The sequence below is a fragment of the Perognathus longimembris genome, chromosome 12 (assembly GCF_023159225.1).
Source record: "Perognathus longimembris pacificus isolate PPM17 chromosome 12, ASM2315922v1, whole genome shotgun sequence".
NCBI classification, from domain to species: domain Eukaryota; kingdom Metazoa; phylum Chordata; class Mammalia; order Rodentia; family Heteromyidae; genus Perognathus; species Perognathus longimembris.
Window position 1 is genome coordinate 31,145,392 of NC_063172.1, and position 22,549 is coordinate 31,167,940.

At 40.9% G+C, this 22,549-nt stretch overlaps 1 protein-coding gene across 3 annotated transcripts in view; it reads right to left on the reverse strand.

Moving 5' to 3' along the window:
- The window catches only part of Cpq (carboxypeptidase Q), a 314,855-nt gene that overhangs the window by 137,931 nt on the left and 154,375 nt on the right, over positions 1 to 22,549 (reverse strand). For all 3 annotated transcript variants that reach the window (XM_048358927.1, XM_048358926.1, XM_048358928.1), the window contains exon 4: positions 12,498 to 12,609. In XM_048358927.1, coding sequence (XP_048214884.1) covers positions 12,498 to 12,609 — 112 coding nt within the window. The remainder of the gene's footprint in view (positions 1 to 12,497; positions 12,610 to 22,549) is intronic.

Sequence of the window (22,549 nt, forward strand, 5' to 3'; positions counted from 1 at the left end):
ACATATTTAGATTGAAGGGACATTCAATGCTAAATAAACTTGTACAATGTTAGCAACACATGACCTCAACTGTATATCCTATGAAGGCTGAAAATTAGTAAACATTTGGCTGAGGCAGACAGGAGTGAAGTGGAATAAATTTGACTACAGAAAAAAAGTAACACTATCCATGTAAATTCAAAATCATAAAGTAATATGAGACACTGGGTTTTATGTACATACTTAGAAATTAATGTTAAAATAATCCCAGACCAATGATTAAATCTGGGTAGGGAAAAGGGATTAAGTTATAGAGAGGTACAAAGTAGGTTTCAACTATATCTGTCATTTTTCTTTCATATTTAGGACTTAGGATAATAAAAACTTTTCAAATTATAACATTGATGAAATCCAGATGGGTATGTCCATATTTATTATTCCAAGTGATTTTTAAATATTTGAAATACTTCTTAGCTTTAAAAAAGACAGGAAAGGGCTGGGAATATGGCCTAGTGGCAAGAGTGTGTGACTTGTATACATGAAGCCCTGGGTTCGATTCCCTAGCACCACATATATAGAAAATGGCCAGAAGTGGCGCTGTGGCTCAAGTGGCAGAGTGCTAGCCTTGAGCAAAGAGAAACCAGGACAGTGCTCAGGCCCTGAGTCCAAGGCCCAGGACTGGCCAAAAAAAAAAAAAAAAAAAAAAAAGACAGGAAAAATTGTAAAGCCACTTGAAGAAAAATTAAGATATTTTCTAGTTTTGCAAGTTGGAAGTCACAGTCCAAGGCTCTTCAAAATCATGCCTTCTAGATTAACAAGAATTGAATAGCACAAAACTTGATTAAACTGAGTTCAAGAATGCTAACTTGTATCATTGCCTTATCCTAAAGTTGGGGAGACTGCCCTCTCCCATCCTCACATCAATCTAGAAAGATCTGGATGAGAAATTATGGTTGACCCAACTGCATTTAAGTATTAAAATAAGGTATTCACTGCTACCATTAATCCTTAAAAAAATCCCCAAATGTTAACTGCCAAAAGTAACATGACTCTGCTATAATACAAAGGATGCAGGCCATTTGTAAGCTTTCCTTAGCTCTTGCAGTTTACCTTGTCTTCCTATGCTACATCATTACTCTACCACAGGGAGTGAACTCCAGTCCACTGGTTGGTCATGTAAGTGGCAGAGTCATCAATATTCTAGGCTATGGCTGGGTTTTCCATCTTTGCAACTCTGGCAGGCACATATTTCACCTAGAGGATATTTGACGCGGTGAGTATATTGTTCTCTATTTTACTGATGAAGAGTTGAGATACTATGACCTGACAAAAGTAATGATATCTACCATAGAAGAAAAGTTAGGTTGGGGATGGTGGTGGTGTTGAAAAACATGATGAAAAGTAATGGGTATGTAGGAGATAGGTGACTAATTATCTCTCTCCTTCCTTCTCTTAAGAGTTCAGTTCATGTTTGTTGATTATAAAAATGGCAATACAGGACATTCTCTTGGAAGATAATTGGAGTGTTTTTTTTTATCAAAAATCTCTGCTTTATAAGTTCAAACCAATATTTATAGCCATAACACATTGCAAGTTTTCAGCAAGGTAGTCAGTTAAAAAGTTCCTCTACCAAACTATTTGCTACCAAATATGACATTTAAATTACTTGACCTAAAATAATCTGATTATAAAAGATGAACTCACATATCCTTTTTTTTTTTCAGAAAAAGGGTAATTTCAGTATTAAGCACCTCATAAAATACTTCTTTGTTCTAATGTGTTGCTTGAAACAAGTGAATACTGGATAGCTCGCTGGATCTTCGGGCTACAGTGGTGAGGATAGAAATACAGGCTTTGAAATACTTCTGAGATATATTTTTCCATGCACATTAATCAAAGCAGTAACTCCAAATAGTTTTAATTGCACTTTAAACACATGCTTTTCAAGGGATGTCATTTCATCAATACAGAAAAGAGATTATAATACAGGTACTCATCATAATTGATTATTGATAGATGATGATCTCTTGAAAGCCATGTACCGTGGCTCATGTCTATAATCTCAGCTATGGGGCAGATGGAAATTGAGATGCTTTGGATTTGATAGTGACCATACCAGGCAAAAAGTGAGCAATACCCCCATCTTAACAAACAAGCTAGGTATAATGAAGGCATACTTGTAAAATGACCACAGTGGTCCAGGCTTGCCCAGGCAAAACTATGAGACCCTACCTGAAAAATAACTAAAACAATATAGGGCCAGAGTATGGCTCACATTTTAGAGCACACTTGCTTAGCAAGCTCCAAGCTGTGAGTTCAAAACTCGAAAACAACCAAGAAAAACAAAGAGCTTTTGAGAATACCTTGAAGTTGTAGGGAGCTGACTATCTCACAAAGCATGATTACTTGAGAATGTAAATTGTAAACAACAAACATTGGATTGATTCCTCATTTTCTCCTTCTTGATTATTTGGTATATCTATCAATTTTACTTGGTAGTAAATTACAGAGCCTCAGATATCTTGTTTTCTACTCTTTACTATTCTTCAAACACTTTACAAACCTTTTAACATACAGTGTTACTTAGGAAAAGAACATTGAGAGTAGAGGAGATGGGAAAAGATCACAGTCTCTCCATCTCTGGGCAGTGGAGTGTTATTTCAATTCTCTGTCACATTTAGGAAGCATCCATTAAATGCTCTTCATTCCAGAAATGAGGCAACAATCAGCTTTGCCTATTAGCTTTATAGATGCCCATAGGCAAAGTCTACACTGAGGTGAGAGCGTCTCTGTTATGGGGACAGCCTGACCAAGCTAAACTGCGCAATAGGGCACAGATATGAAGATTGGAGAGCTGGTCATGTCCTCTGCTGGACCACCTGAAGCTGTTGTTTGGGTCATTATTCTCATCTAAAAGCACTGATTACTATTGCTGATTGCTTTGTGGGGGCTAAGTGTTATCTGAATTATTTCAAATCACTCTATCAACTATTTAAAACAAGTTGTTCTTGTTGTACAGAGGGAAAAAAAGAACTGTAAAAGGTTGAATGATTTGTCCAGGGTGAGATAATTATGAACCACCATAAAAGGATTCGAACCCAGGATCTCCTAAGTTAGAGAGCATGAGCTTTTCTCCTGCCTGGCTGCCTTTCATTGACCTGTTGATTTTGAGTTGTTTATGGGAAGAAGGATTCAAGAGACCAGACAAAGAGAAAGACAAAGAGACTGGAGTCCCTCATACGTTCTGGAGACGCTGGTGTAAGGTGAGAGCATGGGCGATGATGAATATGAGGAGGGCGTTAGTGAGACTGCAAGCGTTCCTCTAAGAATGGTCCATGTCTTTCAGCACTGCCTTTCACCTTTCGTTCCCATCGCAAACCCATCGCCCTGTTTCCAGTGCTTGCTTTTGAGAATGCTCATGAGAGGGATAAAGGAAATCCTGTGTTCCAGAATGGTTTTTTAAAATCCAGTTAACCATAAAGTTTGGATGAGTGTATTTTCTTATGTCACTCTCGATCTGTTTTTAGGCCATTTACTGGAACAGAGTTCATTGGGACCTGGGAAAGCCACAGGTTTTATGAAATGAGGAATTAGCATGATGCAGAGAGAAGTGTGTAGGCAGAGAACATAAGCCTCTGGAAACCCCATCACTTCCTCTTTGTATCTTTAGCAGAGAGTGGTAGGAATTGGCTCCTCTGCCACATAGCAAATAAAATATGCTTAGTAAAACCAAATCTGTGGGTTTCCAGGCTCAATAGAGCTGAGATGTCTCTACTCTCCTTTTTTTATGTTTAGATTGCATTTAATCACATTATTTTTGAAGTAAAGAGGAATACCTGTCTGAAATCTTTACTTTAGAAAGAAGTTCTGTCATCAAATCTCATGCTTCAAATCTCCAATAACCTCAAACTTGGGCTTTGTATTTGGCACCATCATAAGCTGATACTCACTTTCCTGTGACTTGTTTCCTCTCACTTATCTACACTTTACTCCTCAAGCTAGGGGCTTTTAGAGGTTTTGCTATGTTCTTTCTCTCCCCACTTCCTATCTTTCTAAGGCTTAGAGCAAATGTCTCTGTCCATGTGAAGCCATTGGTACCAGATCGTGAGCTCTCGACAGAAGGAAATGTGTCCTGTTCATTTTCTTTGCCTTCCATGGAATGCAGGTTCAATCCTTGCTGAAACAGGAGATTCCCTTGTGGGCCATCACCCAACACTAGGATGATACCATTTCAGTGAGGTAGCTAGCTTTCACAGGCTGCCCTACCCTGGGCTTGGGTGAGATTCTTTCTTGTATGGGAAAAAATTTTTACCCAGGCACTAAGATTCTATTTTTATGTCTCTTTGTGGCCTCTCTTCTCCAAGAAGGATAACACCAATTTCTCAAGCTTCCACTTCCTTTGCCACTCCATTTTTTGACTTTCTTAGGCATTTAGTCCGATCAGAGCATATGTGGCAGGAAGCTGCATATGCATAGAAAGAAGGGACCCACATGATTCTTTCTGTCCTAGCTTTCATCTGCCAGCCCTCCACACTCTGTCAGACAGGAGGACCTGGGCATGATGCCCTTCTGTGCCACTGGGTCTGGGAAGTGTCTGCTTTTACATAAAAATGGTATGTTCTAACTAGTAGACATAATACTAACAGTAATATTCACGGTCCTGCTGTTCTAAAATGACTGTGGAAGCTCCCATACCACATCCAAAATAAAAAAGCAAACCACATTGTAAGAGATTCTTTTTTTTAAGCAAATCTTACTTATCTCAGGGACATATTTTACAGATGAATATACACACAATTTGCTTTTTTTGCCATATGCTAGCAGAAATATCTGTGTTAGCCAAATATATGCTAAGTATGGAGCTTACAAATAGATCTGCATCTCAGGAAAATTTTCTCAGAAATTCCCATCTGAAGAAAAGGAGGTATCAGAGCCAGATACTTTGTACCTTTCCACTAGAGGAAATAGCATATTTGAATAAAAATAATCATCTTCAAAAGTACAGGAGGGGGCTGGGGATATGGCCTAGTGGCAAGAGTGCCTGCCTCATATACATGAGGCCCTGGGTTCGATTCCCCAGCACCACATATACAGAAAACGGCCAGAAGTGGCGCTGTGGCTCAAGTGGCAGAGTGCTAGCCTTGAGCAAAAAGAAGCCAGGGACAGTGCTCAGGCCCAGAGTCCAAGCCCCAGGACTGGCCAAAAAAAAAAAAAAAAAAAAAAAAAGTACAGGAGGAGGAAGTGGACGTATGACTCAAGTGGTAGAGTGCCAGCCTTGGGTGAAAAACCAAAGTGCCAGCCCAAGGCCTGGAGGTCAAGTCCCAGTACTGTCACATAAAGCACACAACAAATCACAAATGCCCCAATGACTAGAAACCTACTTTCAGAAGTGACCAACCCACAAGCCAAAGGACAGAACAAATTCTTAAAGCTTCTCAGTTTTCAAGCATTTTAATTACCTCAATAAGCAGAATTAGAGATGCCAAGACCAAAGTTTGTTCAGAGAAAAAAACAGAAGCAAACACCTGTCAACACACTAAAATTCAAATGAATAAAAATAAAATTCAATGTCAGGGGATTTTTTTTATAACTTAAAAACAAGTTGGAGTTTTACAACAAGTTGATTTCCTGGACATCTTCAGGTGACTATATAACTCTCTACAACTCAGCACCAGTGATTGGAACATGGTAACTTTTCCAGCCATCAGTCTCCCTTTCTATGCTTGCAAACTAACAGAGAGAGAGAGAGAGAGAGAGAGAGAGAGAGAGAGAGAGAGAGAGAGAGAGAAACAAACAACCATCCAAAAGGGGAGTGAGGAGAGCTTGTGGAATGTTTTGAGATAAAAATTCCTTCTAGAAAAGAAAACATCTACCAAATTCAGACATAGCAGAGAGAGGCCTTAGCATATTTCAAATGCTTCCAATTATACTACATTCCTTTGGAATAGAGAATTGTTGGGTAGAATTTACACTTGGGTAAATACAAATGTTCTTCAAGGAGAAAAGGAAGCATAATCTTTGTCATGCCAGTTTAGGAAGCATTGTACGGTTCTAGCTTGTCAACATTCTAGTAACTGTAAACCCCCAAAGGGAGCCAAAAATATAGAATGAAAACAAATCTAAGGCCTGGCACTCAGCTCCATAAGGTCCCTGTGAGTGAACATTGTTCTTTGGTTCACAAAACACTTCAGAGCAGCAGGTCAGAAGGCTGCAGTACCCAATGGAATGTTCTCTGAACACAAATGCTGGTGAGGAAATACAAAAATCACCCAGACAGTTTCCCAAGCCTATCTGATCATTGGATCCTTTGATCCTCTCTATACTGTGTCTCTGGTGACCTTCTGGGTGAGTGTTTCCAGAAACAAACTGGGAATGCTGCTCCACTATAACAGTACCATCAAGTCTCTAAGGGTATTGGTGTGTGGTCACACTCCTCAGTTACATTTCTCACATGATAGACGTATGACATCGGGAAGGGTATTTAGCTTTTCTCTAATTTTTTCTTTCCTCCTCTGTAAAAGGTATAACAAGTGCTACACACTGCTTGGGGTTTATTGTTGGGAAGAAAAGAGGGCATGTCCTTAGCCCAACGCCTGCAATGTCACACTATTCATTAGACACTCACTGTTAGTAATATCCCAGAAGAGGATGGCTTTCTAAATGAGATCTTCTTCCTGGGTATGGGCTAGTCCCAAGTTGTTTTCAGGGTTCTAGCAATCTCTTGCTCTGCCCTTTAAGCTTACACTTGAAGGGAAGCTGTCCGTTACCCTCTGTCAGTTATTCCACATTGGATTCCCTGGGGATTTTCCAAGGCGGACTTGACCAAGGCCTAGGAGATCATCAAGAGAGGACCATGCATTGGAACTGGCTGCATGAAACACCATCTGCACTGGAACCAGCGAGTCAATTCCTTGATGTGTTTGGCTGTGTTCACCAGGAAGGCCTGGCGATTCCTGCATCCCACTGGCTACCTCCATGTTGTTCTCCCGTTAACAGACAGCTTATAGTGATTACAGTCTCAAGAGTCTTTTCATTTTCTTTCCTTTGAGAAACAAACAAAGAGAGAGAGACAGAGACAGAGAGAGAGAGACAGAGAGAGATGGCGCCTTTAAGTGTCTATTTTGATTACTAATGTGAAACATGGGTCAGGCATGGTGGTGATGCATACCTTTAATCTAGCTACATGAGAGGAAGAAGTAGAAAAATCATGTTCCAACACTGGCTTTGGGAAAAAAATGTAAGATCCTATCTAAAGAAACACACATACACACACATATGCACAATAAAACAAAAAGAGCTGGTGATATGGTTCGTCTGCCTAACCAAGCAGGAGGAACTGACTTCAAACTACAGTGCCACCAATATAATAAATACACAGAGTGAAATATGCCCATTACACAAAAATACACTGTGCAAATATCCCAAGACTATTACTGTTAATAATTTTTCCTTATTTGTAATATATGCAGAGGTATAAAAGGAAACCTGTGCTCTGTTGGAAATTCATAGTTCTGTTCCTTTTGCTTCAGCTATTTATCTCCATACAAAAGACTTAATCTTTACTGTGGTGAACTGTTCTGACACCACCCTGCTATGATGGCTTTCTCTCAACAAATGCCCAAAGAAATTCATCCATACTACAGCTACAGGCCTACAATTATATTAGCAAATGTCTTTCCTTCTTCAAAGGCCATGTCTCCTTCCTGTTGGGTGTTTTTTTTAACAAGTCATCTAATAAGTTATCACCAAGGAATATCTGTTGAATGAACAAGTTAAGAAAAATAAAAGAAAATATTTTTCCCAGCTAAAGACCTTCATCCTCTATTCTAATCATGATTAAGATGCTGACGGTCAAATTTCTCTCCAAAGATCTTTCTTATAAAGCCCACATTACAGAAATCAGATAATGCCATTCATTCTAATTTAATTTCTTTAGGTTTACAAACCGAAAGTTTTAACTTCACAGAAAATGATAAAGTTGGGAGAAGTTTGGAATGGACTGAAGTTTATTTTTCAAGTGCCAAATGAACATTTTGAAGTATAGCATTTTTGGCCACGGGCTTTGTCCACGGACACCAGAACATTCCAGGAAATGACATGTCAAATAAACAGTTTCATGTCCAGTAAAACACGCACACACACAGACGCGCACACACGCATGCACACACACAATATGCAACAGCACTTCACGGCAAATAGTCTTCTGTTGACAGTTACTCAGGAATGACTGATTATATTTACAAAGCACAAATATCTCATTAGATTAATTGAATATAATTTAAGTTGATAGCTTGGCAAGAGAGTGAATCTATGAGTTGTGAAAGAGGATGATGAAGAAGATATCAACAGAATAAATCTTAGAAAAAGATTCCCAAATATCTAGAGGCCCCGTGGACCATCACTTCAAATTAGCAAGGCACAAGCGCTTCTGACACACATGCTGCCTGATGTCTCATCCGAAGAAGAATAGCCAAGATGAGTCTCCTTTTTCTTGGAAAAAGATTTCCACACAGCTTTCATATTTTATCAATTAAACAGTTTGGGCTCAATGTCGTTCAGTAATAAATATAACTGCAGACCCATATTTTATGCCCCTATTTCTTTTGTGTGTGTTCATGGGCTAGTGTGGGGGCTGAACTCAGGTCTCACACTCTCATCTGGCCTTCTTACGCAGAGTTGCTGTTCTCTCTTGTGTCATACCCCCAACCATGCCTTTTGTGTTGATTAATTGAAGATAGAATCTTGAAGACTTTTCTGCTACGGCTGGCTTTGAGCTGCAGTCCTATAAGGGTCAATCTCCTGAGTAACTAGGATTCCAGGTATAAGTCACTAGCACTAGGCTCAAGCTTATTGGTTTCTGTTTCTGTTTCTGTTCCTGTTCCTGTTCCTCCCTCTGTCCCTCCTTCCCTCCCTGCCCCCCCCCCCACCTTTGGGGTAGCTAGTGGTGCTGGGGATAGATCAAACCCATGTCCTCATACTAAGCATGTGTTCACTCTTAGCCCCAAAGGTCAATTGCTGATTCTCATCAGAACTCACAAAATACATTCTAAATCTAGAAATAGAAACCCCAATCAATTTTCAACTGAGTGAGACTCAGTGGGTATACTCACAGAAAGTGAAGTGCACAGTAGATTCTGGTATGATCAACAGAAAGAGAACACAGAGGCAGAACATAGAGATAACAGGAGGAACTTAAGACTCCAGAAAACTTAGTATGCACGTGGGGAAAAAATGGAGAGCCCTCTAGGTTTCCATCATGCAAGAGATGGGGGCTTAAATAATAAAGAGAAAGAATTTTTGAGGAAGTCAGCCTGAAGTTTGCGTTATGTAACCCACATGTTAAGAGGTAAAGTGTTCACTAATAGGGAAGGAGGCAAAACATTACCTTCTTATATAAATAGTATTGTTCCAGAATTTAAAAATTAAAGGTTACCATTTATTGAGAACTTGTTTGTGTCCAGTTGTATTCTAACCATATGGTATAAATAGTTGGGTTAATTTTCAAAGCAATATTGTGAGAGAGAAACTACCATGGTCCTCATTGTTCCTAGGTGAGAAAACAGGTTCAAAGAGAAGTAATTTGCCCCAAGCCAAAGCCATACAACTAAAAAACTCCAGAGCAGAGATTTGAACCTAAAATCCTGTGGTTTTGTTTTTTTTTTGCTTTATTTTTATTTTTGTGTTGGTCCTGTCCCAGGGCTTGAACTAAGGGCCTGAGTGCTATCCACCAAGCTTTATTACTCAAGACTAGCATTCTACCACTTAAACCACAGCTGTACTTCCAGTTGTTCACTGACTAACTGGAGATAAGAGTCTCATGGACTTTCCTGCCTGGGCTAGCTTCCAACCACCATCCTCAGATCTCAGCCTCCCAAGCAGCTAGGATCACAGGCATGAGCCACTGGTACCTGGCAGCTTTGTTTTAATTTTTAGCCACATACCATGCTACAAATAACACCTACTCACAAATGATGTGACTTATTTTTTATCTTAGACTTTTAATTATAAGAGTACATAGATTTTCCAAAATCTTTCAGAGATTTATGATATAGATTGAAAGGACGGGTTGTGAGCTATCAAAAGGGCCTGAACTCCATGTGCTCTCAGAGCTGGAGACCTTTGCCTGGCACCTGACATTTCTCCATGCCATGGCACTGAACCCAATTAATGGTGATTTAAGGTCTGATGCTGAGTGTCAGACTGTGGAGATTCAAAGCCTTAGATAAGACACAATTTTTTTTCAACCTGGTGCAAATAAAATACTCTGAAAACTTACAGTTAAATAGAAATGAGGAAAATGAAGTCTACAGAGTTCAAATGACTTGCCTAAGGCCAAAAAAGTAGTTTGTAGCACACAGTGAGCTAGAATCCAATTCAAATGGGTGCAGTTTCTCTTTTTATTCTATCTCTCCACTCCCAATTAAGCTGGTTGCACACAATGAAGTGAATAATTTTTATAGACAAAATATCTGTGTTCTATAAAGAGGAAATGTTTGGCTTCTGCCTTCTTTACTTTAAAACCTGCTTCCTTCTGGAAGGTCTCAAGGAAAAAAGAAGAGATCACAAGGAAATCTAATTTTTAGGGAAGGGGAGGAATAAATAATGTGGTTTTGATTTTGATTTGCTGAGTAGCTACTCTTGAAACTAAAAGACATCAAAATTATGTCCATATTGATTATGTCCATATTGATAACTATGCATGTATGTACATCAAGACAAGGTCTTACTACCTTTGTCCAGGACAGCCTAAAACTCTCAGTCCTCTGCCTCTATGTCCCAAGTAGCTGGGGTTACAGGTATACACCACCATGGTCCACCACTAAGCAGAGTAGGTGCTCAGTGAATCTTTTATGCTATGTATAATCATGATGAAAATGCAAGTATATGCAAAATGATTTAGAATTTGTTTGATTTCCTTGAAAAATGAGCTTGTATTCAGGTAATCATGAGCTATATTTACTTATTTATTTATTTTTACTAAGTTAGTTTAATGTTTCTGAAACTGGGATATTTGCCCTCCAGTCTACTCCTCAGGATATCTGGAGGGCTCTAGAGATATTTTAGTTAGCACAGTTTAAGGGGCAGGGCAGGGGACACTAGAACCTGGGATAGAGGCCAGGGATGTGTGAAATACTGTACTCTGCAGACCCCATGATAGAGGATTATTTGAGCCAAAATGTGAGCAGGGACAAGGCTGAGAAACACTGGCCTATTAAGAAGGTTGAAGATGTACAAATATCTTTCCATTTCTATATCCTAAAATAACAAGTAAGATATAAATGAAGCCAGGTGCCAGTGGCTCACATCTGTAATCCTGGTTACTCAGGAGGCTGAGATCTGAGGATTGCACTTCAAAGCCAGCCCAGGCAGGAAATTCCTTGAGACTCTTATCTCCAATTAACCACCAGAAAACCACTTGGAATGGCCCTGTGGTTCAAGTGGTAGAGCACTAGCCTTGAGCTGAAGAGCTCAGGGACAGCACCCAGGCCCAGAGTTCAAGATCTAGAGCCGCCCCCCAAAAAAGATATAAATGAAAACATTACACCAAAGACTTACCCTAAACAAGACCCTCTCAGCAATCTACTGTTAGTAGACCCACGCATAGAGGAGTAAGAGGACTGAGTAAAAGTGATGGGGAAAGCATGAATTTAAACATTTGTGTATGTAAATAAACAATGGGATGGGCTGATTTTTGCTGCATCTGAAGCTGAGGTTATTCTTCAGCTGTGGTAGAGGCTACTCTGCTGAAAAAGCATTTCCAAACCACGCTGGTCTGACTCAGACATGGATCTCGCAATTTGAATTATTACACCATTTCTAACCACAGGCAAAATCCACCTTTTCAACCAGCACACAAAGAGGAAATGTACATATGATTGTTTGCTAGTATAGCCTACTTTCATTACTAGCCATTCCTCTTCTAGGCCTGTCCATCTTATACTCATGTAGGTTTAGTGGAAGGTGCAATTTTTCAGCTTGCATTTCAGGGCTCTAGTAATCATCCTTTGACTCCTAAGTCACTCTCTGGTTTTTATCATGGAAAGATGGCTGCCTGTTTCCAGTCTCCTGACAGCTTGATAATGTCTTCAGAAGAAGAAAGAAAGTTGGGGAATTGCTGATTTCTCCCTCCCTTGGTCATGATTTCCTTACATGGTTGCTAGCTGATGTCATCACATTTGCTTCAATTTTATTTGTTGGTTCATTTTCTCCAGTGGATAATAATACTATTTGATACTTTAGATGTCTGGAGTAAACTTAAATACAATTTTCTTTCTTTAAGGCAATAAGTTTGTTCTTTTGGGGGAACTGACTCACTATATATCTATATCTCCCTATCTATGTCATTTTAAAATACACATTATATATAATATATAACATAATACATATCACACACACACATCTCAGGAAGAACTCTGAGCATACCACCAAAATGAATCTACTATGATTTTTGTCTACTGGGTTAAACATGTTACTACTGAGATGCTCACACTTTGGTTAATGATTTTCTAAATATTTACCAAGATCTTTAATAAGCGAGAGTGCTTCCCAAGATATGAAGGCTCCACCACCGTCATCCAGGGCGCCCTGCCCAACATCCCAGCTGTCAAGATGTCCACTGACCAGCACAACCTGCAGTAGATACAAACAGAAAAACTAAGCAACAGTGACATCAAAGAAGGACCATTCACAGGAACTTTAAAATGAAACTCTGTGTGTGTGTGTGTGTGTGTGTGTGTGTGTGTGTGTGTGTGTGTGTGACCTGGGGTCTGAACTCAGAGCCTAGGCATCATCCCTTAGCTTTTTTTCCCTACTCAAGGCTGGTATACTATCACTTGGGACACAGCTCCACTTCTGGGTTGAGTTCAAACCATAATCCTCAGATCTGAATGGCTAGGATGACCAATGTGAGCCACCTGTGCCCAGCCTGCATTTTCTATTTTTATGTTTTAGAAGGTAAGTATCATTACCAGTGAAATACTTGGTGTTAGGATATTTCATAAAGAGTCAAAGGTCTTTCTACTTGGTAATGAAAGTCTTCTCCTTGACTTTCCTTTATTAATCCAATTTTGAGTATTAAATAAATTGGCTTTTTACTAATAACTGTCTGATAGCTTTATTGTGTCATTTAAAACCAAAATGACATAAAAATGAAGCTAAAAGCTCTTCATTATATCCTCAAATGTTTCTAGTTTCAGGGCACCCAAATGCAATATGTGTCAAATTAAACTCGAAGTTTGGTGCTAGTAGCTCATACCTATAATCCTAGCTAGTGAGAAGGTTGAGATCTGACAATTGAGAGTCAAAGCCATCCCAGCTGACTCTTCTCTAAATAACTAGCAGCAAAGTGCAAGTGGAGGTGTGGCTCAAGTGATAGAGTACTAGCCTTGAGCAAACAAAATTATGCAAGAGCAAGAGGCCCTGAGTTTAAGCCCCAGTATCAACACAGAAGAAGAGGAGAGGAAGAAGAAAGAGAAAAAGAAGAAGAGGAAGGAGGAGGAGGAGAAGGAGGAGAAGGAGGAGGAAGAGAAAGAGAAGGAAAAGAAGACATTAAAAGTTAGTCATATCTGTTTATCAAAAGACCCCATTAAGAGAGTATAAAAGGGGCTGGGAATATGGCCTAGTGGTGAAGTGCTTGTCTCATATACATGAAGCCCTAGGGTCGATTCCTCAGCAACACATACACAGAAAAAAGCAGACGTGACACTGTGGCTCAAGTGGTAGAATGCTAGCCTTGAGCAAAAAGAAGCCAGGGACAGTGCTCAGGCCCTGAGTTCAAGCCCCAGGACTGGCAAAAAAAAAAAGAGTATGAAAGTAATCAACAGGGAGAGAAATCCTCACGATGCACACATATAATAAAGGGCTGATACCTAATTGTATAGAGAATTCCTAAAAAACAATAGCACAACTAGAAAACCAATAGCAAAACTGGGCAAAGACTTAAATAATTTATACCAAAAGATATGCAAATTACTGAAAATCCTTCCAAAAGGTAGTCTGCTAAACTAAATCCCATGTAGGACACAGTATGAATATAATGAAGGGAGTATAAACTCAACTCTCTGCAGGGCACAGCCAACAAATGGCTAGCATGAAAGACAGGAGATGTCAAATACTGGTAAGAAGAAGGAGCAACTGAAACTTGCACACTGCTGGTTTGAATGCCAGAACATACCATTGCTCTGGAAAACCATCTTATCTACAAATGTTAACATATGCATACCTATGACTTGGCAATCCCGCTTGCAAGCAATATAGCATAAACTCAGGGACGTGTGTGTGTGTGTGTGTGTGTGTGTGTGTGTGTGTGTGTCTGTGCACTTTAACCAAAGGACATGCACTAGAATGTTCACAACTGCATATTTATAATATTCCCACCCTTCTCCAAAGGCAAATTTCAATCATTTGTAAAACAGAAAAAGAATATAGTATTCAAGGATGGAAGCCCCCTCCACAGTAAGAATGAATAATGCACAATAAACTCAAATAAATTTCATAGACATAATGAAGAAAGAAAGAAGCCATATACATAATAACACACGGTATACAATTCCATTTATAGAAAATACAAAATGCAGTAAAGCAGGAAAGTAGTTCCCACTGGTTTGGAGGCAGAGGGTAGGAAGAGAGCTCCTGGCTGTGGCTATGTTGTTTCCTGGGTGGGTGCTAATTAGGCAGATGATGTCAGCTTGCAAAAGTTCAGTTTATTACCCTCTCAGCCTTTGTGCCCTTTCTCTGAGACCATCACACTTTGACAGAGTTCAACAACAGATGGATGTGTACTTGTACCATGTAAGCAACCAAAAGTCAGACCAATCTTCTTGATGGTAAAATGTAGTAATTCCCTCTTGCTTTGGGAGAGCGGAGCTTGTGGCCTGAAGAAGTATTGGGGTGACCCTTTGCCCTGCCCTGGTTCCCGGAGCAGCTGCAGGATCTCTTGTTGACATATATGTAGACCCAGCCTAGTATGACTTCACCGTAGTCACAAACAAGGATGATGGCCCAGACTCACAAACAGCCATGTAATGAACCCAAATGGATTGTTTCTATGGGGGAAGAAAAAAACAAAACAAAGAACAAAGGGGGAGAAGCCCATGTTGCAATAGCAGGATAGCAGGATCTTCTGAATTAGAGTGTAGTGAAATCCCTCGTGAGACAGAGCGCCATGAGTCAGCATCCTATCACCTCACAACCACTTTCCCAAGAAGGCTAAGTGGACTCAAGAGTCAAAAATGCACTTTGTGAGCTTTTTCTCACATGACACAAACAAGTAACTAAATCAAGACAGCTATTATTTTATCCTCCAGCCTTCACTTTTGATCTCAGAGTTTATTTTATAATCATATTTCCCTAAGTTTTTCTTAAATGCAGCCCTTCTCCAGATCAGAATTATATTATTATTTACCTGAGGTGGGAAGATAGTTTGATAAGAAATTGTGTAACATTCGAAAGGCTAAGGACTTTGGAAAGCAACATAGATGAATAATTGCACATTGCTTAGATTTTGAGCTTAAAAAAAGTCTTTAAAGTGGAAAAAATATTGGGGGTTACAAACAAGTAGTTGTAATTTCTGTATTGTCTTAAGTTAAGTAATATCTTGTGGGACAAAAGGTTAACTAATTTAACAGTGATACTCACTAGATAAAGATACTATGTTGAAAATGGATTATACAATTTGGTAGGGAGAGAAAAACTGGGAGAAAAGGAAGGAAGAGGTGACACTGTTCAAAATGAAAAGTACTCACTACCTGACTTGCTCCACGGTAACTCCTCTGTACATCATCTTTGCAATAAAAATTTGAAAAAGTAATATCAAAAAGGCTTCCAATTTAGTAGCATTAAAAGGGAACTTGAGGCTGGGAATATGGCCTAGTGACAAGAGTGCTTGCCTCTTACACATGAAGCCCTGGGTTCAATTCCCCAGTACCCCATATACAGAAAATGGCCAGAAGTGGCGCTGTGGCTCAAGTGGCAGAGTGCTAGCCTTGAGCAAAAAAAAAGCCAGGGACAGTGCTCAGGCCCTGAGTTCAAGCCCCAGGACTAGGAAAAATAAATAAATAAATAAATGAAGGGAACTTGAATTCTCTAATTATAAAACCGTCTTTAATATATCCATATATACTAATAATGGAAAAAAAACAACCCGAGGAGATTAAAAATATCTTCCAAACATACTTAGAAAAAAAAAAAAACAGGACTACAAGATTCACTCAAAATAATATCTGGCCAGCAGTTTCAAATGTAGCCTTATGGAAGATAATCCAGCAAAATATACAGACACACAAAGCTGCTGAAAATCTGCCTTGGGGTCAGGGTCAGGCATAAATGAACCCTAATGATAGTACAGTTGGATCTAATTTGAGCAAATCAAGCCAAAACAGACTTTCCAGCACTGTAGCGACCTCTGTCCCCTCACCACCTCCATGCCAGGTCTGGAGCTCCTTGAGTAAGCACACAGCCTGGGGCCCAACAGAAACAGATGTGGGTATCTGTCTGAGTGCCTCTCCCGTGTTCCACTCCCTGAGCACAGAGCACTGACCATATTTTTCCCTCCATCGTCTTCTCCTTCACCATCTCTTCCAAACGCTATGAAGAGTATAAATTGCCGAAAAGAGAAGCAAGAGCAGCTAGGGAGACGGAATGGGAAACTCCAGTACCAAAATGTGGGCTCTGGGTGGAGGAATGCATGAACCCAAACGGCCAGAGATGCAGGCCTAGAGAGGTGGAGGGAAAAGCCTGGCACCACAGGGAAGACATGACTGGCACAGGGCTACTGGGATGAAGAATTAGACTGGCACCAACAGAACCACCTGACACTAGCTGTGGGTCTGTTGGAGGAAATGGATAGAATCGGGGTGGACAGGAAGCAACCCCCAGCACAAGCCCTGGCCTATGTTAGTGGTGCATACCCAGTCACTGAGTCCAGTCAGATTTGGCTGATTAAAGCATGGATAAGAATGCAATGAAAAAAGAAACTATGAAGAAAGAAAGAAGAAAGGGAGAACAGCCTCCGAGGCAGTGCTTTTCTCCTAAAAACAAGCTGATACATGTCGCCAGAGAAGGGGGCACTCTCTTTGCTCTCAGAGTACAGAGGAGTAGTGGCAGAATGGACAGAGAATAAAGCTACTTTAGGTAGAAATAGCAGGGAGGTTTCTTTCTATGGAGATGATATTTGAATGAAAGCTGGCATGCCAGATCTATAGCTAGAGCACTGGAAGACCTATGAACACTTGTATGGGAGCTGTCAGTGGCCACAGGCGCCACATCTGAAGGCTGGCCAGTGGCCCAGCATGAGTGGAGCAGAGGCCAGGCAGGGTGAGGCGTGACTACAGCGATGCTGGACACTGTAGAGCCAGGAGCAACATGGGGCCAGAGCAGGAAACACCATTCGACCTGTGGTGAGAAGCTGGGAAGGAATCAGAGGATTCAGTTTACCTGCAGAAACCACTGCTAGTAGGGAGAAAGAGTAGAGAATGGAAAGCAGGCCAATTCACTGCAACCAAGTCATCTAACATATAGAAAAAAAATCAGTCAGCATCTTCGCTGTCCCCACACTAACAGTGAGAGAAGGCTGGACAACCCAAAGGATTCTAACTTTTAAAAAGCAACAGAGAGGGGCTGGGGATATAGCCTAGTGGCAAGAGTGCCTGCCTCGGATACACGAGGCCCTAGGTTCGATTCCCCAGCACCACATATACAGAAAACGGCCAGAAGCGGCGCTGTGGCTCAAGTGGCAGAGTGCTAGCCTTGAGCAAAAAAGAAGCCAGGGACAGTGCTCAGGCCCTGAGTCCAAGGCCCAGGACTGGCCCAAAAAAAAAAAAAAAAAAAAGCAACAGAGAGAGTTAACTCTGATCAAAATATCATATATGCACCTGAAATACCATAGTGAAACTCCTTGGTAAAATTATTACATACGTTTAAAAATGCTAAGAAAGTAAAATAGGCTCTGTTAGGGGGAAGGTCTAAGAGAAAGCGAGTGAAGATAGATAGGATCAAAGTAGTTTGTCTGCATGCATGAAAATGGCACAATGAAGTGGGTGTCTGAGGTACATGCCTGTAATCTCAGCTACTTAGGAGACTGAGATCTGAGAATATCAGTTTTATGCCAGCCGGGGAAGACACATCTGACGCATATATTCAATTAGCCAGCACAAAGCCAGAGCTGCAGGCATGGCTCAAGTGGTAGAGTGCCATTGTTAATGAAAACACTGAATGCCTGAGCAAGGTGCTGAGTTCAAGACCCTATATAGGTGGGGGCAGGGCAGGGGAAGGAGGAGGAGGAGGGAGGGAGAGAAGGAGGGAGAGGAGGGAGGGGAGGAGAGGGAGAAGGGAAAAAGAGGAGAGAGGGGAGAAGAGATGAGAGGAGGGGAGAAGAAAGAAGAGGAGGAGAGAAGAGGGGAGGGAATAGAGGAGAGGGGAGGAGAGGAAAGGGAAAAGAAGAGAAGGGGCAAGGAGGGGAAAAGGAAGAAGGGGAAAGGAGGGGAGAAGGAAGGGGAGGAGAGGAGAAGAGAGGCAAGTAGAGGAGAGGAGAGAAGAAGAGAAGGGAAGGATAGGAGGGGAGAGAAAGGGAGGGGAGGGAAAGGGAGGGGAGGGGAGGGGAGAAGAGGAGAATGAAACGTGTTTAAAAGGGAAAGAGGAAGGAGGGTAAGGCAGAGGGACGGGGGGGTGTTTGATGAGGACACACTGTATGCATGCATGAGAAATCACAGTGATATCCTTCCATACAATTACTGTGTGCTAAAAAAAATAAAACCTTCCAGCTTTCTGACATAATAATTCAACAGAGGAGCTGAAGTGCAGTAGACAATTCCCTCCAGGTGAGACACGGGGACCCTATGGTCTTTGGCTATAAGGTGGCAAAAGCCGGAAGGATGCAAGTGAAATGCTAACACATCCTTGAAGGCAAATGTGAGCCAGTACAAGAGTTTAGAATCTTTGCACTCCCCGCCCCCCACTCCCGCCGCACACACACATAAGAAGCCATTGGTACCGATTTTTGAGATCTCTTCCACAAGCTCCTACTAGTGTTCCCAAGAAAGACTGGGAACAGGGAGCAACCCCAATAGAGCTTGCCTCAAGGGAGCCAGCGTGTGGATGATGGCAGGATGCTGCAGGGAGGTGGGCTGCAAATTTGCCCCTGGAACTCTTCTCATACATGAAAGCAGGAATGTTTGCCTGGGAGAGGAAGACAACTGTCCTGCATGCAAGGTCCAGGGCTAGCTCAGTGGCTGTGGGCAGAGGGACAGGACATGTACTCTGGCCATGTACTAGCTAGCACCAGGCGGCACATCTGTGGCTGGGGGAGAGGAAGGGGCTCAGGAATTGGGCCCTGGTTCTGTACACATTCACTCTTCCACTGCAAGAAGGCAGTGGCAAGAAGGCAGATCATGACCACAGAAGAGAGGAGGAGAATTGTGGAGAAAGCACATCTCTGAGCTCACGTACCCCGGGCCTGGCTAAGACTGAGGCCATCAGAACCATGACACTATCCTTACGCGTGCTGAGCCCTAGGCAGAGGGAAACAGTCGACAGCCAGGGAAGGACACAGACACAAACAGGTACCTTCTGCGGTGCAGACACCCAGAGCTGCTAAAGGCTAAGGGTGAAGATCCATGGGGAAAGCCACACCAACAACTCACACCCCAAATTAAAAGAGGCGCACCAGTCTGAGTGCTGAAGATAAGAAGAGAAACAAATTCCAAACCTACTGAGTTCAGCTCACAAAAAGCATTGGAGTGCATAGACATACACACAGTCACAGCTTCTATTGTTCTTTCCATACAGCGTTGAGCACCCAATAAAATATGAGGAGATACAAAATAAGCAATGCACTAAAAAGGTCCATTGTCAGAAAATATAGTAGCATTCAGATGCTCAAACTGTTAGGCAAGGACATTTAAAAATAGGGTTCATGTGTTAGTGTATCTAATGAAAAGATGGAGAATTTCATTAGATATATGCCAGAATATGTTAAGTATAAGGAAAATCAATGGCAATGCTGGAAGTAAAAATGCATTGTGATTATTTATAGGGGTTTGGGAATTAAAGGTGGCTATCAAAAATTAAAACTTATATAAAAAGTAAAGAAAACTATTTTGACATTTTCACTAGAATTAAAATATTAAAAAAATAAGATATAAGCCAGGCACACTGGCTCACACCAGGATGAAACATGTAGGACTGTAGTTTAGGACCTGTCTGAGCAAAAGGTTTATCATTCCATTTCAACCCATAAAAAGATGGGCAAGGTGGTACAGTCCTGTGTTTCTAGATAGGAGGGAAGCATAAATAGCAGAATCACAGTCTAAATGAGCCTGGGCCCAAAGGGAAACCTAATTAGAAAAACAACAAAATCCAAAAGGGCTGGAAGCATGGCATGAGTGGTAAAGCACCTGCCTGGAAAGCAAAAGACCCTGTGTTCAACCCTAGTACCACCACAGTAAAAGAAGATATAAAAAATTCCAAGCATGAAGAAAATAGGCATAAAATCAACTAGAAGATGATTAAGCATTTATGCTCATCAAGAGAAATCATAGAATTGAATGAATGACTGCAAATTGGTCAAAGATATTTATAATACATCACAAAAATTATTTGTATTCAAAATAGATAAGAATTCCTACTAGTCAACAAGAAAAATAAGCAAGTAACCTCAAAGAGCCAAAGAAATAAATATGCTTTCAACAAAAAAGAAATTATAATTAGACATCAAGCCTGTGAGGACAGTCAATCTTATTGTCAATCAACAAATTGTAAGATGCATCCAAAATAAGGCATTACTTTGCACATGAACGGCACAAAGCTTAAAATTGATGATAACCATTGTGGCAAAGATAGTGGGCCAATGAAATCTTCACCCACTCTTAGTAGGAATAGGCAACTGCTTTTAAAAATCACCTAGGAAGACACCTGGAGATGCCATTATAAAGTTGAACACATTTGTATCTTAGAAACCAACAATTCCACTTTAGGTGTGTATAACATAGGAATTTTGAAACCCAAGTTGTGAACACATGTACCAAAATATTCATACAGAAACAATCCATCTCAAACTATAAACATCATCAATATTCACCAATATAGATAAATAAAGTGTTGCATAGCCACACAATAGAATATTATAAAGTAGTAAAAATGACTCGTAGATGCAAATAAGAATTTAACTATATCTTGGGATAAAATGTAGAACAAAAAACAAAATCAAAAATGAAAATTGCAGGTGAAATAGCATACATACTGAAGAAGACCAAGGAAAAATTCCTCTCTCTCTTGCCTTAGAGAAGAGACCAAGAGGTGGGGGTGGCCCTAAGAATGGGCAGGCTTCCATTTTCCAGGTGGGCAAGCTGGAACAGCAGTAAGCATTAGAGTCAGACAAGAAAGAGTCCAGCGTTTTCTAATGAAGGTTCTTGTAGAACAACAACAACAAATAAAGGTATCAGGGGAAGTTCTTTTCTGGCATGTCAAACAAGAAGGGATAAATAAAAACCTCTCAAGGTTCCATCAGATACATTCCAGAGGTTCTGTTCTAACCACTTCAAAGAGGAACACTATCCTTTGAAAAGTGTCAACAGATCCCTGAGCACGCTCAATTCTGGCTGCCAGCACCCTCTCACACTAGAGTCCAAGCACACACGGGCAGGCCTTCTCTGAAAGTCAGTGTTTCCAGGAGTCCTGCTAGTGACACACCTGGGCTTTCAGAAGGCACTTAACATCCCGCCACCACCTGTCACCTGCCACCTGCCACCCAGCACCGACTATGGTGGAACAAGAACTTTCCTCCCCAACTACTCAGACTAGGTGGTCCAAAAAACAAAGTGAGGCTCTTCACGTTCAGGGTGTGTCCAGAGACAGCACAGTACCACCTGAGCTCTTCTTGAATTGATGTCATTTGTCTATTTTTTTCTCTCTCTCTCCTGAAGCTGTTGGGTGTTAGCTTGGAGCACACAGACTTCTTTCATAAAGAGAAGGACCATCTGTCCAAACGTTCATATGTCACCACAGCTGCTTCCAAAGGAGCTGCTCCCAAACTCTCTTATTTGCACAGGTCACTCAGATTGGGAGGCCAGGCCTGGTCCTGGCTGAATCCTCCAAATATATTACTGCACTGCCATGGAAAGATGAAACAAGAAGGGATGGATCCATCGGTGGCTTGTCAGAACCTGAGGTGTATGTAACATATGATGGTGTGTGTTTGAAAGAAATGGCTGAAAATGATCAGGTTTGTCGATGAGGAAACAGCAAAGAATATGGGCATGGAAGGAAATCTGCCTGATGAAATGGAGGCTGAAGATTCTGATCCAAAAGATCTGAATTCATTCTCCTTTAGTCCAAGCCACCAAGAAATGAACTGTCTCGAAATGAAGGGACAAAGGAGTTGAATTACAATAGTGTATTTGACTTTCTTGTAAGGACAGGATTCAGGAAACAAGGTATCTTTTGTCTCATTAATGATCATTTCTCTTTTGGTAAAATCCAAGCACAGTGCAGTGCACAGCTATCATTTCTATATAATTCACTAGCATATCCCAGGCTTTTGTTTGGCATAGGTAGGTAGAACTGAAGAAAAAAGGAT